Consider the following 17348-nt stretch of genomic DNA (forward strand, 5'->3'; position numbering starts at 1 on the left):
TAGTGGACAGTCAAGAATAACTGCTACTCCAAGGAATCAGTCCAGAGATGGTAGTCATTAGTGAGTTGACTAAGTAGAGGGTGAAAATGCCCCAGGTTCACATGGGGGTGCTCTTGAGAAAGGACCTATTGAAAGAAGACCTTTAAGGCAGCACTTTGAAGAGGAAAAAAAAAATCACCACCAAGGGACCACAATGGAGCTGGTACATCATTACATGAAGGTAGATGGAGATTAGGGTATGGACTCCTCCGTGAGAGGAGCAGGCTTTGGATCCGTCCTTTGGGTAGTGGACAGCTCCCTAATAGTGCCTAACTGCTGGCCTGTGCCTTATATGTCGGTGTGTGCTTTGTGATGAGAGGGGTTGGTGAGGTTCCAGAGCCCATACTGTCTAGGGAACAGAGCAAATGTCAGTCTAAGACCGGCTCTGGGGGTTCTTAGATAATCGACTGATGCCAAGAAGCCAGGGGAGTACAGCTGGTGCCAACGCTGCGCCCTGAGGCCAATACGACGTGGGTCGAGAGGGAAACTCATCGATCCAGCAACCTGTGGCAGTGTGCCCGAACTAGCTGCTCTCCTTGTCCCTGTGACAAAATACCTTAAGGAAGGAAATGTTTTTTTCCTGGCTCACAGTTCAAGGGGACAGACCGTCACGGCAAGGAAGCTGTGTGGCAGAACCTTGAGGTGGCTGGTGACATCACAGCTACAGTGAGAAAGCAGAGAACGGATGGACGCTGCTGCCAATGTTCTCGGGTTCTGTTTGCTTTCCATCCACCCCTGCCCATGATGATGCTGCCCACATTTAAGACAGGTCTTCCTACCTTGGTTAACCTAATAGAAACTCCCTCATAGCCAAGCCCTGACATTTGTTTCCATGGTAACTGTGAATCCCACCAAGGTGACAGTCCACATTAACCGGCACAACGCTGCTTGCCTTCCAGTCTGCATGACCAACTGCCCAACCCTCATCATCATGGTGGGCCTGCCAGCCAGGGGCAAGACCTACATTTCTAAGAAGCTGACCCGGTACCTCAACTGGATTGGCGTGCCTACTCGAGGTGAAACTCCAAGGGGATCATGGGAGGACTATTGAGGGAGGGGAATAGAGAAGCCTGGGTGGTGGTCAGGGCCCAGGGAGGAGTCTTGGGCAGGGGTTGGTAGGGTTGCTGACCTGTGGAAGCTGAGCCTCTCCTCCCCCTCAGAATTCAACGTTGGTCAGTATCGCCGGGACATGGTCAAGACATACAAATCCTTTGAGTTTTTCCTCCCAGACAATGAAGAAGGCCTGAAAATCAGGAAGTAAGTGTGGTGGGGGTGGGGGTGGGACGAAGCTGATGAGGCTGCTCAATGCTGTATGACAGGGACACCATGCCCAGCTCTAGGTCTGGCTTCTTAGCCTCTCAGGGTGTACAAAGGTTGGCATGTAATGGATTTAGGGGGAAAGTTGTGTGTAGCCTCCTGATGGCTGTCTCTCCCCTGCCCCAGTGTTAAGGACCGTTGTTAAGGACATTCTATGGGAAGGAAGGATGGAACTTCAGGAAGAGGAGAGGTTTCTGGTTCCCAGGACATGTCAGGGACCATCCCATGGCATGGAGGTCCTGCTGGCCTACTCTAGAAGATGTGTATTATTGCGTATTATTTTCTGCCCCAGGGTAGGTCGTGAGTACTGGAGTATGTTTGCCCTGTGCTTGGCATGTTCTTGGCATGTACCAGCTAGGCCTTGGGTTTAGTTTAACATGGTTTGGACACTGTGGAATGAGTGGCTGATGATCTCTGTCCCCCTCCCAATTCAGACTTCGCTTTTTGAGGAGTGGCGACATGCTCTTCTTGGAAGGGGCTGGTGGGATGTTTGTGAAGACCTGCCCTGCCAGGCATGGCTGAGCACACCTTTGATCCCATCACTTGGGAGACAGATGCAGACAGCCTGGTCTCTGCGGTCAGCTCCAGGCAGCCAAGGCTGCAGAGTGAGACCTGTCTCTAAATAACAGCAGAAGTGAGCCTACAGGTTACAGTTCACGGAGAGAGGTCAAGGCAGGGCTCCGCAGCAGAGGTGATAAGTGTGTGTGTGCCTACCTGCTCAGCTTGTTTTTCACTCTTAAATACGGCTCAGGGGCCAGGTCACCAGAGGGTGTCACCCACATGTTCAAGGCAGGGTTTCCCACTTCCCTTAACCTAATTTAAAAAACAAAAAAACAAAAAAACAAAAAACTGAGGGCTAGAGAGATGGCTCAGTGGTTAAGAGCACTGCTCTACTGCTGGCCCCGGGTTCAATTCCCAGAACCCACGTGGCAGCTCATAACTGTCTTGTAACTCTAGTTCCAGGGGACCTGACACCCTGATACAGACATAAAATACAGACAAGCCACCAGTGCACATAATAATAAATAAATCTTTAGAAAACAAAATTCCTCATAGACATGCCCACAAGGCCCACCTGATGCAGACAGTCTGACATACTTTTTCCAGGTGACTCTAAGGCTGTATCAACTTGACAGTTACCAGCCACCACAAGCCCCTTGTCAGCTAAGGTGGCATAGACTTACCTCCGTCATCTTGGTAAGACAGTAGCAGTGACTTCCTCAAATCAAGCCCAGCCTCACAGTACTTGGAGCTGTTACTAGGGGCACTAGGTCACCTATTCTCTCTATGGCCACCAGGGGGCAGGAGCTCCCCACTGTGTACTTGAACCTGCTTCCTATGTTCTTGCCATCATAGGGGTGAGACCAAGTAAGTCACCCAGAAGGGGAATGTGACATTTAGGTAAGATTAGAGGCTAGGAGATGTATTGATATTTGGACTTACTGTGGGCTTGATGTCTGATACCCATTGTCTCCATTTTATGGGTAAGGAAACTGAGGCTCCAGATTCCAGGAGTCTCATATACTTTGGCATAGGTTACTTCACATTTGAAGAAGCTGAGTAACATTTGAACCTAAGTCTATTTACTGCTAAAAACTGCCCATTGCTGCTGAGTTTGGTGGTCCATTTCCACAGTCCAGCACTTGGGAGGTGAAGGAAGGAGGGTCAGGTTCAAGGTTAGTTCATAGTTCAAGGCCAGCTTAGACAGCATGAGGCCATGTCTGAAAAGACCAAAAAGCAGTCAGTTAAACAAACAAAACAACAACAACTTCCAGTCATCTACCTACTGAGATATCTCATGGCTAGTAGAGCAAAGAACATCTCAGGTGCAAAATCTAAAGCATTGCCAAGGTGAGGACCCCATTTTCTCAGGGGCGGTGCCTTCCCAGATGTGGAGTCTGAACTTGGAAAGGGACAGCATCGCTTGGGGCCACTCAGTGAGAACTGGAGTGTTGTGGTGTTGGCATCCCCATCGGCCAGCCGTTTCCCTGAGGCTCCTGAGGGGTCAAGATCTGGAGAATAATTCAAATGGAGAAACCCAGACTGAGAGGTGGGAGAAACTAGCCCAAGGTCTCCTGCTGGAACAGAGGAGCCTGTGGTAGAGGATGGGACAGACATTCCTGTTGGTTTTCGTTCTACACTTAAAGCCTGAATCTCGTCACTAGACCACCGGACCAATTTCCAGGGACCATCCCAGTTTTTCCTCTATGTAATTAGAAAAATAAAAGAACCAGAAGTAGTTTTTATTTTGTTGTTGTTGTTGTTGTTGTTTGCAGTGCTGGGGATTGAACCCGGGCCTTGTTGATAAAATTGTTGATAAAAGCTTGGCTTCACCCCCAGCCCAGGCAGAACGAAGTTTTGTTTTGTTTTGAGATACATGCCACAGTAGAGCTCAGGCTGACCTTGAACTTGCTACACACCCATGAATGACTTTGAACTTGTGATTCTCTTGCCTCCACCTTCCAAGGCTGGGGTTACAGGCATTTACCACTGTGTGTGGTGAGACCAGAAGTCTTAAAAATGGGAAGCCTGAGAAGGAAGGGCTACTTTCCTAGTTACACACCCATTGCCGAGGTCCCAAAAGCTATATAACATTCAGATATACGAAAGCACACAAGAGGAAGGTGTAAACAAGCATGTGCTGGTTCATATATGCTTCTCTATGGGCACATGCACACGTATCCCACCAGGCACATTTGTATTGAGTTTTCTTACCATACATGAGCTCTCTGTGTATAGCATGGACTCATAACCTCACATGTACACTTTATATGCATGTATCTACGTACACATAAGCCTGCATACCATATGTGCACATGGGTGTGTTCACATACATACATAACCATGCATGCGTGTGTAATCATATTGTCTATGAGAGTGTGCGCACACTCATTCTTACTTGGGCTCATTCTTGAGTGTGCATTGCTGAGTCGTACACGTGTGCTCAGCCTGAATCGTACACAAGTGTTACTGAGTTGTGCACAGGAGCTCAGCCTTTGTTTACACAGGCTCACCAAGCACAGGGATCCTAAGAATACCCTCAGGTCTGTCAGGACTCACGGCTAAGGGTCATTACAGCAAACTGATAGAAAGGGCACATGGTGTGAAGTCGACAGGAACTAGCACGTGGGCTGTGTCCTTGGAGTCTCACCGGACGCACTCAGTTCCTCCAGCAAGAGTCCAGGGGTCTCACACACGCCAACAGACTCTCAAGCCCATACATGAGTACAGTACATTCATACAGACCTGCCCCTACTTGGACATGCAAACACAAGTGTATCTGAACACTCATTACATGAGTGAGCACACAGGCCCCCAAGATATTCTCCTGGTGTCTCCTTTGGGGCCCGGGATTCCTCATCCACAACAGATCCATAATCAGAACAGCTCACAAAACGTAGCCCAGAGCAAGCTGATATGTAGGCAGGTAGTAAAATGAGCCAACGATGCTAGTTTTCTAGACTCAGAATTCTTTTTGGCAAAAGAAAATACTCTTTAAGAAACCGGATTTTTGTCCTTTATTTTATACGTATGAGTGTTGTGACCTCGTGTAGGTCTATGCACCACATGCATGCCTGGTGTCCTCTGAGGTCAAAAGAGGATTCCATGAACTGGAGTTAGGTGGTTGTGAGATGCTCTGTGGATGCTGGGATTGAACCTGGGTCCTCTGAAAAAGCAGACAGTGATCCTAACCACTGAGCCATTACTCTAGCCCCTTAAAACATTTTTTCAGAGATTAAGTTTTTCTTTCATTTTATTTTTTTGTATGTTGTTTTGTCTGCATGTGTGTATCTGCATGCCATGCCCTCAGAAACCAGAAGAGGGCGCCAGAATCCACAGAATTTATGTGGCTGCTGAGATTTGAACTTGGTTCTCTGGAACAGTAGCTGGTGTTTTGAGCTGATGAGCCATTTCTCTATCCCCCCCAAAGACTTGGCTTTTTTTTTTTTTAAGATTTGTTTGTTTGTTTGTTTATTATATATATAAGTACATTGTAGCTGTATTCAGACACACCAGAAGAGGGCATCAGATCCCATTACAGATGGCTGTGAGCCACTGTGGATGATGGGATTTGAACTCGGGACTTCTGGAAGAGCAGTCAATGCTCTTAACTGCTGAGCCATCTCTCCAGCCTACAAAGCACTAGGAGGCAAGAGGACACAGATACCTAGTGGCCTGACTCCACAATGACATCCATGCAATATGGTTCCTAGACATTGACACACCGGGGATAGGGGTAGGGAAGGGTTTACATGCACATCCTGAGATCTCAGAGGAGAGATCTAGCAAGGACTATTCTATGTCAGTAAGTGAGGAGTGGGTGGGAGGGCCTGGCTGGAGTGGGCAATGCCCTGGGATCCATCTCTAGCATTGTTTGTTTTTAAAAGGGAGACTATCAGAGATAGAAAGTGAAAGGACTGCATTTGGGAGGCAGAGGCAGGTGGAGCTCTGTGAGTTCAAGGCTAGTTTGGTCTATGTAGCAAGCTCTAGGCCACCCAGTGCTAAATTTAGTGAGACCTGCCTCGAGCAAAGCAAAGGAAGCTTTGTTTCTCCAGAACTCTAGAAGTGGAGGAAGTGGGAATGGCCCCTACATGTGGCATTTTATAGCAAGTGAGGCATCTAAGTGTATTGTTGTACATGATCATCCGGGGTCAGAGCTGAACGGGCACATTGCTGTGTTAGAGGCAGAGAGGACGGCACCCTGCTCCCTTAGGTGGTGGTTTGTGTGGTTCTCTCTTCCAGGGCATATGCCGCCATTGTGTCCTTCCTTACTACCCTCAGCCCGGCAGAGAGAATGTCTGATTGGAAAGCATTCATTTTGGGGCTGGAGATATGGCTCCAAGGTTAAGAGCACTGGCTACTCTTGCAGAGAACCTGGGTTCAATTCCCAGCACCCACATGGTGGCTCACAGCCATCTGTAACTCCAGTTCCAAGGGATACAACACCCTATTTTGACCTCTGAGGGCACCAGGCACACACACACACACACACACACACACACACACACACACACACACAGTGTACCTCATGCAGGCAAAACACTCATATATGCAAAATAAAATAAATAAACCAAGCATAGTTAATTTACAAAAAGCCTTTCTCTTGGTAATCATAGACCATACATGACACTTAGGACTGAGAAACATGGCAGAGTGACAGCAGGTCCATGATAAGATGACAAAGAAAAGTAGTGTTCAGAAAACCTGACACCCAGGGACACAGCAGACAAGAGCCACGTGCTGACGGTTGAAAAGGGAGGAGACCTAAGTGCTGTTCCCTCTCTTGTCCTATCCAAGGTAGGGTTAAACCTGTGTTTTCTCTCCTGAAGGCAGTGTGCCTTGGCAGCCCTCAGTGACGTCCGGAAGTTCCTCAGTGAGGAGAGGGGACATGTGGCGGTAAGTGTGACACCCTTGAAACAGCCAAGAGCGAGACATAGGATTCATCACCACCACCCTATCCCCCATTTGCTCATCAGGCACCTGGAAGGGAAGCAGGGTGGGATGGGTGTGCCCCTGCATGCCTGAGGGTGCCAGTCAGGGAAGAAGTGTGCAGAAGGAAGTGTCTGGGCCTGCAGTTTCCCTCTGAACTTGTAGCTACATTAACTCTGCAGTTTCTCCTTCTAGAAGTCAACACCAGCAGTAACAAACCTCAGTCTTCCACACATATAACTGCTGGTTTAGGGGGTCCTGGCCACATGGTTTACCATTCCAGAAAGCAGCTAATGCCTGGTAAAGGAATTCTGCCAGAATAATGACCCCAAATGAAGTATGGGACAAGGGAGAGCTGGGGTATCTGTGAGGAAGGGCTCTCCTGGTCCTGCGCATCATCCCTACTACTTCCCCCTTGGAGCCATGCTTCCTGGAGCTCTCTGACCCCAGCTCCAGCCTGTATCCATTGCCTGCGGTATGGCCTTCACTGTGTGGACATCCTTCTTCTCTGTCCTGGGAAAAGCACTGGTCCTGTAACCCAGGCCCCCTTCTCTTTGCTTTGCTGATCTGTTTGTTTTACAGAGGTGAATCCCACAGATACATTTTCTTCAGTTAAGTGGCTGGAGGTGTAGCTCAGACTGCTGGCCTAGTGGGCATGAAATCTGGGATCTGACATCAGGCACAGAATAAATGGAGCGTGGTTTTGCATGCTTGTAGTTCTAGTACTACAGAGGGAGAGACAGGAGGATCGGAGCATCCTTGGCTGTGTGAGGAGTTGTAGGCCAGCCAGGGATGCCTGAGAGCCCACAATTAAACAACAAAATAGTGGGAAATACTTATGGTGAGGCCTTGCCTAGCAGAGATGTCCTGTAAAACAAACAGGGCTTCTCTGTGTAGCTCTGGCTGTCCTGAAACTCACTACATAGACCAGACTGGCTTGTAACTCAGATTTGCCTGCCGTGCCTCCTAAAAGCTGGAATTAAAGGCATATACATCATGCCTGGCTTAGAGTTTCTAGACCAGGTTGATCTGCCTGCCTCTGCCTCCCAATTGCTGGAATAAAAGATTTGGGTCTTCTGGCTTGACTATAGCACATACTTGTAATCTCAGCATTTGAGACACATAGGCAGGGGGATTGTTGCAAGTTTGAGGCCAGTCTGTCCTACACAGTAAGTTCAAAGCCAGCCAGGACTACATAGTGAGATTCTGTCTCAGCCCCTCACAACAGAGGTTTAACTCACAGTTCTGATGCTAAAAGTTCCAGATTGGGCACCTCCCCACCCCCAAGCGTTTGTTAAGGATCTTAATCGCATCACTGGAAATGGGAAACCAAAGACCTGGGCAGGCCAGACTTGCATCTTTCTCTCTTGGGAGAACTTGAACATGAACCTTAGGAGAAAAACCACAGTCATATTGTAGTACCAGGCCGAACTGGTTTTGCTAGGTTTCAGTGGTCACACATGAATTGAGCGGCTACTGTATACAGAGCTGAGCACATTCTTTCATGTGAGTCTGCGGGAGACAGGCCAGACTGTAGTCTGCGCAGCAGGTATCCTGGCAAGAAGCCCAGTTCCCAGAGAATGCCTGGGCTGCAGCCCTGGGCCAGAGTCCTGAACTCACCCCAGTTTGGTCCTAGGTTTTTGATGCAACCAATACCACCCGAGAACGGAGAGCGATGATCTTCAACTTTGGAGAACAGAACGGCTACAAGGTGAGAACTTGTGGTTACCCCTCCCTAGCTGAGTTGTTGCCTAACTGGACACTTGGAGACAACTTTCGTAGCCTCCTGGTTTTCGTGAGCATGAGGCATCGGGTGGCTAAGTGATCTGAGAGGGTGTAGTTTCCTCTCCTGGAACTTGCTTTCTAGGGCGGTAGTGGGAGAGCCCAGGATACAGTGATACCTCTGTTAGCTACATGATGTTCAAGCTTGGTCAGCATGGCTGTGGGTGGATGGGAAAGACCCTGGGAGGAAACGCAGATTACTAACCGTGGCTGTGGTCCTGTCCCTGCCCTCCCTGCTTCTTCCGTCCTTGCTGTAGACGTTCTTTGTTGAATCTATCTGTGTGGATCCTGAGGTCATTGCTGCCAACATCGTGGTGAGCAGTACATCTGACTTCCTTGGGGACCGTGATTAGACAGGTGCCATGTGACAGTGAGGTCTCTTTCCAGGTTTGGGCTGGTACTTGGGCTGACCTTCAGTGATCTTGAATTTTGTGGGAATGGGGAGGTAGGTGGTCCTGGAGTCCCAAGGACCAGTTGTGCAGAGGGCTGTGTGCCTCATGGGCCTTCATTCTGGCTTCTTTCCAATTCCTTGCCCTCCCTTCCCCTCCCCCACCGTCCCTGCCCAGCAGAGAGGCGCCTCAGCCAGGGGTGGGCTGGGTTTCTACTTAAGACTCAGGTTTGTCTACCACCACTCTTGGGCTGAACTCCTTGTTTATCTAGAATGGCCGTATAGGTTTGAAAGATTTCAGGAGAAAGAGCCCCAGGCTTCCCACTGAGCCACCGGGTGAAAAGCTAACACAGACCAGAAAGCTTCAGGAGCATTTCTGATGGGAGCAGTCCGTCCCCAGCCAGTCTCCAGCCTCAGGCCTCCAGCCCTGGCCTGGTCTGGCCTGGCCTCTGTCCCCACCTCCCTGACCCCTGCCTAGCTATGCTCTTGCTTTCTGGCTCTGCCTGGACTCCAGCCCTCATGGCTTCTTACTCTGCCTGGCCCTGATAGCAAGTGAAGCTGGGCAGCCCTGACTACGTCAACCGGGACAGCGATGAGGCCACCGAGGACTTCATGAGGCGCATTGAATGCTATGAGAACTCATACGAGTCCCTGGATGAAGACCTGGACAGGTGGGTGAGAGAACACCGTGGCCTGCAGTGGCCCTGAGCGGGTGGCGGGAGTCCACTTGGCCACCTCAATGTGACTCCCTGTGGCAGTCTCCCAAGGATGGTGGCCTCTCAGGAAGCACAGCAGAAACTAGTGTGGTCTGACCTTTTGTTTCTTTCCTTGGGGCAGAAATTGTTGGCCAGAGGTAACTTACAGAACTTACTTCCTGTTGAGCTCTCCAGGCAGGACTTTCTCCTGTCGCACCGTAAAACCAAACCTAGTTTCTATTCAGAAGGCCTTTCCAAAAGCTGTTTGCAAACACCTGAAGCACTTCTTTCATTGTGCAGTTGGGGAAGTGGATGGGAGCTAGCCAGATGTTGCCTCTGAGCAGCAGTTGGTGGCCATTGTTTGGGAGGCCCATCTGCCTCCTTCCAGGATAGAAGTGCAAGCAGGAATGCTGAGTGGTTTGTGCCCCGTGAGGAGCCTTTGGGTGGGATATGAACACCTCCAGCCAACGGCCAGATCATGAATAGTTTATTTAGGGTTAGGAACCCCGCTGCAGTTACTGAGTGGGCCATTGTGCTGCAAAAGAAACTGTAAATAAATAGCCATGGGTGTGTCCTACTAAAACTTTATAGAAAACAGCCTGTGGTGGCTGTGGGGTTGTTGGCAGTAGTGTGCCTCTTGGCACAAGGATAACCAGCAGCAGTTAAGTAAATAGCAGTGAGGCCATGGTAAGATCTTAGTCACCATAAATCATAATTATAGAAAGATGTGGGAGTGTAGATTGCACAGCATTAAGTGAAAGACTGGAATATAAATATGCATTTGGGTGTTTATAATTACATATGAATATGTAATGCATATAAACCAAGGTACACAAGCAGCTGCTAGAGGGACAGCTTCCTGGTACTTACGAAGAGTGGTACCTGTGTTGACCATGGGCTGACCTTCTCTTCCCTCTGTGGGGCTCTGCAGCCAGGCTGGGGCTGAGTGACACTTTGGTCCCCCCCAACCCCGTGTGCCTTTGTTATTCCCCCGGTCTCCCCAGTATTGCTTCTTGTCATTCTGCAGGGTTACTGCACTAGTAGGGCTCATCCTAAACAGCCCCAGTTAGACCTCTCAGCAAACGTTGCTCCTGCTTTTATTGGTAGCATAAAGGTAACAGTGTACAGACAGGGAGAACTCATATGAGAACATCCTAGGCGCTCTCAGCTGTTTCACCGCCTATTCCCAGCACTGCCAAGTCACCACCTGTCCCCAGCACTGCCAAGTCACAGCCCATCCCCAGCACCACTAAGTCATCCATCCCCACCACTGCCAACCTAAGTGCGCTCTCCAAGCAGAGCCATCACCCAAGCGCAAAGTGGCCAGCGCCATCCTTCTATGCTTCATGGCCACCGGTTACCTGATGAGGAGGGTGTCAGCTCCTTGGCACATAGATGAGCTTGATTGTGTGACTAGAGTAGAGGGTCTCTGGGGGAAGAAAAGCTGCCCGGGAGCTTTGGGGAGGGTAGTGTTTGCCAGCTACTACCACATCAGCCTTAGGCACAGAGGAAGGCAGAAAGGAGTCTGGGAGCACACAGCAGTAAAATTGTGACATGACTTTGACAGACCACTGCTCTAGCTGTCCCCGTTAGCATGATGAGTGTTGACACCCCCTCACAGTGCATGTATGTGTGTCACTGTGGTGTGTCACAGCTGCCTCACCCCCCCACCCCCGTCACTTGCCCGCCAGCTGATGGTCCTGTGTGTTGTGATCTCAGATCCAGTGGGCAGAGTTGCGGGCTTTACAGCTGGTTCCTGTGGCTGCTGGTGTGCTTCCAAGGGCCTGGCCACCCTCACAGGCTCTCTCTACCTTCTCTCTGGCAAGGGATCTGTCCTACATCAAGATCATGGACGTGGGGCAGAGCTATGTGGTGAACCGTGTTGCCGACCACATCCAGAGTCGTATCGTTTATTACCTCATGAACATCCATGTGACACCCCGCTCTATCTACCTCTGCCGGCACGGGGAGAGTGAGCTCAACCTCAAAGGCCGGATTGGTGGGGATCCTGGACTGTCTCCCCGGGGCCGGGAGGTCAGTGTGTGTGTGTGTGTGTGTGTGTGTGTGTGTGTGTGTGTGTGATGCACATGTGCATGCATCTGTGCATTGGTACCTTTGGGTGGTGGGATGGATATGTGATGTGAATATATGTTAGGGGGCTTCTATAGCCAATGTGCAGTTGAGGTGGACAGTGGTTATCTGGTGTAGCGTAGGGAAGAGGGTGAGGCATTGAGCAGCTGCACATGAGCATTCTCCTGGCAGGGTCACACTCCCCTGAGAGTGGCCTGAGTCCCAACAGAGCAGCTATGGCCTTGATGCAGTTCCGGGGGTATCAAGGACTCATAGAAGAAGGTGGTCACATGGCCTTGGGACAGTCGATCAACATGGGGAACCTGAGAGGATGCACAGAACAGTACTTAGATGTGTGCGTCATTGGGAAGTTAGTGTGATTTTTTTATTTTAACTAAACCTATCTCTGGTGGACCCTATGCTTTGGGGTTGTCTGAGGCAGCCCAGGACCTGTGGGGCTGAGCATGCTGTTATGTGTTTCAGTTTTCCAAGCATCTGGCTCAGTTCATCAGTGACCAGAACATCAAGGATCTGAAGGTCTGGACAAGCCAGATGAAGAGAACAATCCAGACAGCCGAGGCGCTGAGTGTTCCTTATGAGCAGTGGAAAGTCCTCAATGAGATTGACGCGGTAATTACTGTCCCTTCCTCCCCTACCTGCCCCTTAGGCACTGTGCTCAGGATCAGGGAGATCTGTCTTCTCTAAATAGTGTAGGGTAGTCATACTTTTGAGCTTTTAAAAAATGAGTTATTCTGTGTTTGTGTGGATGCCAGTTGCTCTTGTGGAGGTCAGAGGACAACATACGGGAATTGGTTCTTCTGTGTGGGTCGTGGTGGCAAGCACCTTGACCCCCTGAGCCCCTCACTGGCCCCACTTGCAGTTTTAAAAGCAAAAGGATAAACAGTAAGTGGCAGATGGAAAGAAGCTCAGTGCTCTGTCATCATCGAATGAAATGCTCCCTCTCTAGCTGTCGGCTGGGGGTGCTGCTGCCAGTCAGCTGCAGTTTTCTATAGAGCCCTGGGCAAAGCAGGGTCTTCTCAGGTGAAGCTTCTTATGTAAAAGAGTAAATATAGTGAGCCACGTGGGGTGGCTCACGCCTTTAATCTCAGCACTCAGGAGACAGAGGCAGGCGGATCTCTGAGTTGGAGGCCAGCCTGGTCTACAGAGCAAGTTCCAGGACAGCCAGATCTACACAGAGGAACCCTGTCTGAGAAAACAACAATAGTATCAGGTAGGGATGGCATCACCAGATCAGGCACTCGAGATTCCTGTGGGAACCGACTGGGGACATGGAGGCCAACCGCTAGAGTTGCCAGTTGAACTTTCTCTGTGAATGAACTTCCCAAGAATGCTGGACTTTTCTTTCCCACTGTAGACATTTTTATACTGTTAGGAGTCCATTTAAATACTACGTAACTCATCAGGTCAGTGCAGGTGACAGCAATTTATTGTAATTAAGCTGTTACTGATGGATCAGGACAACAGAACAGACTCCAACAAGCCAAAATGTCAGAGTTTTTAAGCTTGCAACATTTGTGCCAAGTTATTGCCAACCAGGGTAGGAGTTGGTTCCTGGGCCTGGGAACGTGAACTGAGTTTAACCCTGCAGCAAGATGGAGAAGTTGTCCTGCAGATGGCTGCACTCAGACAACTGTCTCCTCACAACAGAAGTTGTTCAGCTATTAGGAAGTTCCCTGATCCCTTGGGTTAAATGCAACCAGAAAACAAAACAGCAGGATTTAGAACGAGTTTCTCTTGCTTGTTCCCAACAGTATCGCAGGGAAGTATGTCCTGAATCTGAACAGGCAGGATAGTAATTCGGTGGATTTTCTGTTATTTCTGAGATTAAGGCTGGCTAGAGCTCTGTATTCTTTCTTACATTCTTAAGAGTTTGTATTTGCATTTGTGTGTGTTGATGTGCCTGTGTGAGTGTGTGCCACCTGTGTGCACATATCTGTAGAGGCCAGAAGAAAGCCTTCCAAAGCACCCTCCCACTCTCCAAACTGAGCAGATGAATGACCTCACTGTTGCTGTGGTTCAGAGCTGGCTGGGCGTGGCCGGGTTTATCATTTACAGTCAGCCCAGAAGTCTGTCTCTTCTGAGGCTCGGGGTCTCCTTCGAGCCCACGCTTGTTATCAGGGATCATCTCCTTACAGCTATAGGAGAGAGTCTGCTGACCACCTAGCTGCCGTTGGCCAATATCTGAGCTCCTCAAGGCCATACATACAAGCCAGCCATATTCCTTGTCATGTGAACCTCTTAGAATTTGGCAATTTAATCCTTCAAAGTCAACAAGAACCTTTGTCTCTTTATTTACTAAAATGGAATTTTACAATACAGTGTGACCGGATGAGAGCCTGTCACCTTTGCTGTCTGTGGGTTTAGAAACAGGTCTCAGATCCTGCATGTAAGGACCTCAGAGAGAAGGCCTGAGGGACACGGACTGTGGGATTCTACCATCAAGCTCTGGTTATGTCCCCATTCTCATTTACTGTTCCTCTCTTCCTCCCTCGGTTGGACACTATTTCCCTCACACCGCCCAGTTGTGTAGGCAGTGGGAAGGAAGCAGTTGCAGCTTTAGCTGAAGCATATTGTTCTGTATTACTGTTCATGGCTACAAGGCACAGGCCAGGTGCTGGCTTACTTTTCTTTGTTTAAAAGATTTATTTATTTATTTATTTTATATATGTGAGTACACTGTCATTGTCTTCAGACACACCAGAAGAGGGCATCAGATCCCATTACAGATGGTTGTGAGCCACCATGTGGTTGCTGGGAATTGAACTCAGGACCTCTGGAAGAACAGTCAGTGCTCTTAACCACTGAGCCAGCTCTCCAGCCTGAGAGTTTCCTGTTGTCTCTTCATTTTCTGTGTGGCTGAACTTTTCATAAGAAAAGTTTGTATGTATAATATATCAATTTAAGATTCTGTAATTATATCCTTCAAATTCTCTGTGTCCTTAGGGTTGTTTGTTTGTTTTTTGTGACCTTGGTCATCATAAATAGTTGAGTGGTGTTAGACTGTAATCATCATTTTTTAAAAATTTTTTTTTTGCTCTCTATATTTTACAGTTTGCTGTGCATGTTTTGATTTTTTAAAAAAATATATAATAGGGCTGCAGTGATAGCTCAGTGGTTAAGAGTGTTTAAGGCTGCTCTTTCAGAGGTCCTGAGTTCAATTTCCAGCAACCACATGGTGGCTCACAGCCATCTGTAATGAGATCGGCTGCCCTTTTCTGGTGTGTCTGAAGACAGCTACAGTGTATTCATAGACAGAAAATAAATAAACAAACTTAAATATATATATAATGTGAGCCTTATAGCTTGCAGGTTGGGGATAGCTTAGTTAGCACAGAGAGCCCTGTGTGGACATCCTAGAAGTTCATAAACCCGTCCTGGTGGCATATACCTTTAATCCCTACTTCCAAGGTAGAGCAAGAAGAATGGAAGTTCAAGTCACCATTGGCTACAGCTTGAGGCCATCTGGGGCTACCTGAGACCCTGGACTAAAAAGAAAAACTTAGTAATATGAGCTTGTGGACAATAAAAAGAAAGATTCTTGTTCTACTTGTTGGTACAGTTTGGGGCAAAAACCGTGGCTCTAGAAATCTCAGTAGACTGGGTTTCCTCACCTACTCCAATACGGTATTCAGAGATAAGGCTAGAGGCAGAGAGAGGAGATGCAGTCATCGTGAGGTCCTTGAGATGGGCAGATACAGGTCTGCTGACCACTAAGTCTGTCTTCAAGGGACTGAGAGGAACTCCGAGATTTTGTATAAAGAGGAAGCAAAGAAGAGAAGGGTTTGGGGTTTGTGTAGTTGCTGGGGCAGGAAATCTTGGTTGGTCAGCAGTGGTTGGTCACTGGCTCCTCTGGAGTTCTGCAAGAGATTGAGGAGAAGCCCTGGAGGGGAGCAGCCTGTTGCTCAAGCGATAATTCTGCAACCGTAGGGTGCACCTCACCAGCATGGGTCACCAGCTGGCCTCACTGTGGGATGGTCTGTTTGCAGAGCTCACGGTTCCACAGTAGGGAATGATCAGAGTTTTGTTGCCTCTGGAGTTCAAAGAGGAAAGGGGCAGAGAGAGGAGGGCAGAGAGAGGAGAAGAAGCAAAAACAGAACCACAGAGTTTGTTAGGCCAACAACTGGTCCCTTCTTTATGGTAACAATAATCCAAAGGAAGATAAAGGGATTGCTCACGAAGGAATGGGCAGGTGATGTGGAAGTCATGAAGCATATTGTGTGGGGATTATTTATTTATTATATAAAAGTACACTGCAGCTGTCTTCAGACACACTAGAAGAGGTCACCACCTCTCATTACAGATGGTCATGAGCTACCATGTGGTTGCTGGGATTAGAACTCATGACCTCTGGAAGAGCAGTCAGTGCTCTAACCACTGAGCAATTTCTCTAGCCTGAATTTATAATTTATAACTTCAAAAAGTCTTCCCTCTACTTGTCACACCCCACCCACCACCTGTGTGCAGACTCTCAGATGAGGATTGATGCATGCACACACACATACATACACACACACATACATGCACACACATACATGCATGCATACACACACACACATACATGCACACACACACACACCCGCCTCTCTTTCACCTAAGAATTCCTGGGAACCATGTAACTAGAAATTTTAAAAACCTTTCTTTTCTTTTGAATAATACATAGGTTACTTGCTGTGTAGCCATGGCTGATCTAGAACTTGTAGGCTGGGTTTTTAGATGTACACCTGGGTCTTAAAAACATTTTATGTTTTTCCTTAAATATATTTTCTGTAACACCCTGTCCCATCCTGGAGTCCAGTCATCTGTTAGACTGTTGGCATTGTCCCACCACTCATCTAACTTCAGAAGGTTTGGGGTTTTGGTTGTTGTTTTGTTTTTTGAGACGGTGTCTCTCCATGCGGTCCTAGCTGGCTTGGAATGCTCTATGACATCTGTAGCCAGGTGGCCTGGAGTTTACAGAGATCTGCCTGCCTCTGCCTCCCAAGTGCAAGGATTAGAGGTGTGGGGCCACTGTGCCTGGCATTTGTTTTGTTTTTTAATTTTTCTTCTGTGTGTGGGAGGTGTGTGTGTGTGTGTGTGTGTGTGTGTATGGATTCAGTATGGGTGTTCGTGTGTATATGTATGTGGTGTGAGATGTGGTAGGGTGTGTGTGTGTGTGTGTGTGTGTGTGTGTGTGTGTGGTATATGTTTAGTGTAATGTGTGGGCTTCATGTCAGGGTGTATGTGTATAGTGTGTGTGTATATATATAGTGTGTGTGTGTGTGTGTGTGTGTGTGTGTGTGTGTGGTGTATAGTGTGATGTGTGGGTTGGTGGTATGTGTTTGTAAGTGGTATATACATATATGTATGTACATGGGTGAGCGCCCAGAAGAGAAGGAAGTTGGGTGTCCTATTCCGTTGCTCTCTGCCTTCTTCCCTTGAGATATATCTGACTGACTAAGCGGGCAGCCAGTAAGCCCCAGTGCTCCTCCAGTTGCCACCCTACAGCACTGGGATCACAGGGGACTGCAGCCCTGCCTAGCTTTTTACATTGGTGCTAAGGATTGGAACCCAGGCCTTCCTTCCTTCTTTGGCAGCAGATGCTCTGACTCACTGACAATCTCCTCATG

General features: G+C 48.5%; 1 protein-coding gene across 3 annotated transcripts in view; it reads left to right on the forward strand.

Annotated features, from left to right (window-relative positions):
* Positions 1-17348, forward strand: part of PFKFB4 (6-phosphofructo-2-kinase/fructose-2,6-biphosphatase 4) — a gene marked incomplete at its 5' end in the record, with an annotated part of 36957 nt that overhangs the window by 9406 nt on the left and 10203 nt on the right. For 2 of the 3 annotated variants that reach the window (XM_080934882.1, XM_080934881.1), the window contains 8 exons: positions 939-1055; positions 1200-1296; positions 6687-6753; positions 8423-8497; positions 8826-8882; positions 9506-9627; positions 11478-11685; positions 12205-12351. In XM_080934882.1, coding sequence (XP_080791008.1) covers positions 939-1055; positions 1200-1296; positions 6687-6753; positions 8423-8497; positions 8826-8882; positions 9506-9627; positions 11478-11685; positions 12205-12351 — 890 coding nt within the window. Of the gene's footprint in view, positions 1-938; positions 1056-1199; positions 1297-6686; positions 6754-8411; positions 8498-8825; positions 8883-9505; positions 9628-11477; positions 11686-12204; positions 12352-17348 lie in introns of those variants that run through there. The other variant, XM_080934883.1, reaches the window with a different exon arrangement.

This window comes from Micromys minutus (assembly GCF_963924665.1).
Source record: "Micromys minutus genome assembly, chromosome: 21".
Lineage (NCBI taxonomy): Eukaryota > Metazoa > Chordata > Mammalia > Rodentia > Muridae > Micromys > Micromys minutus.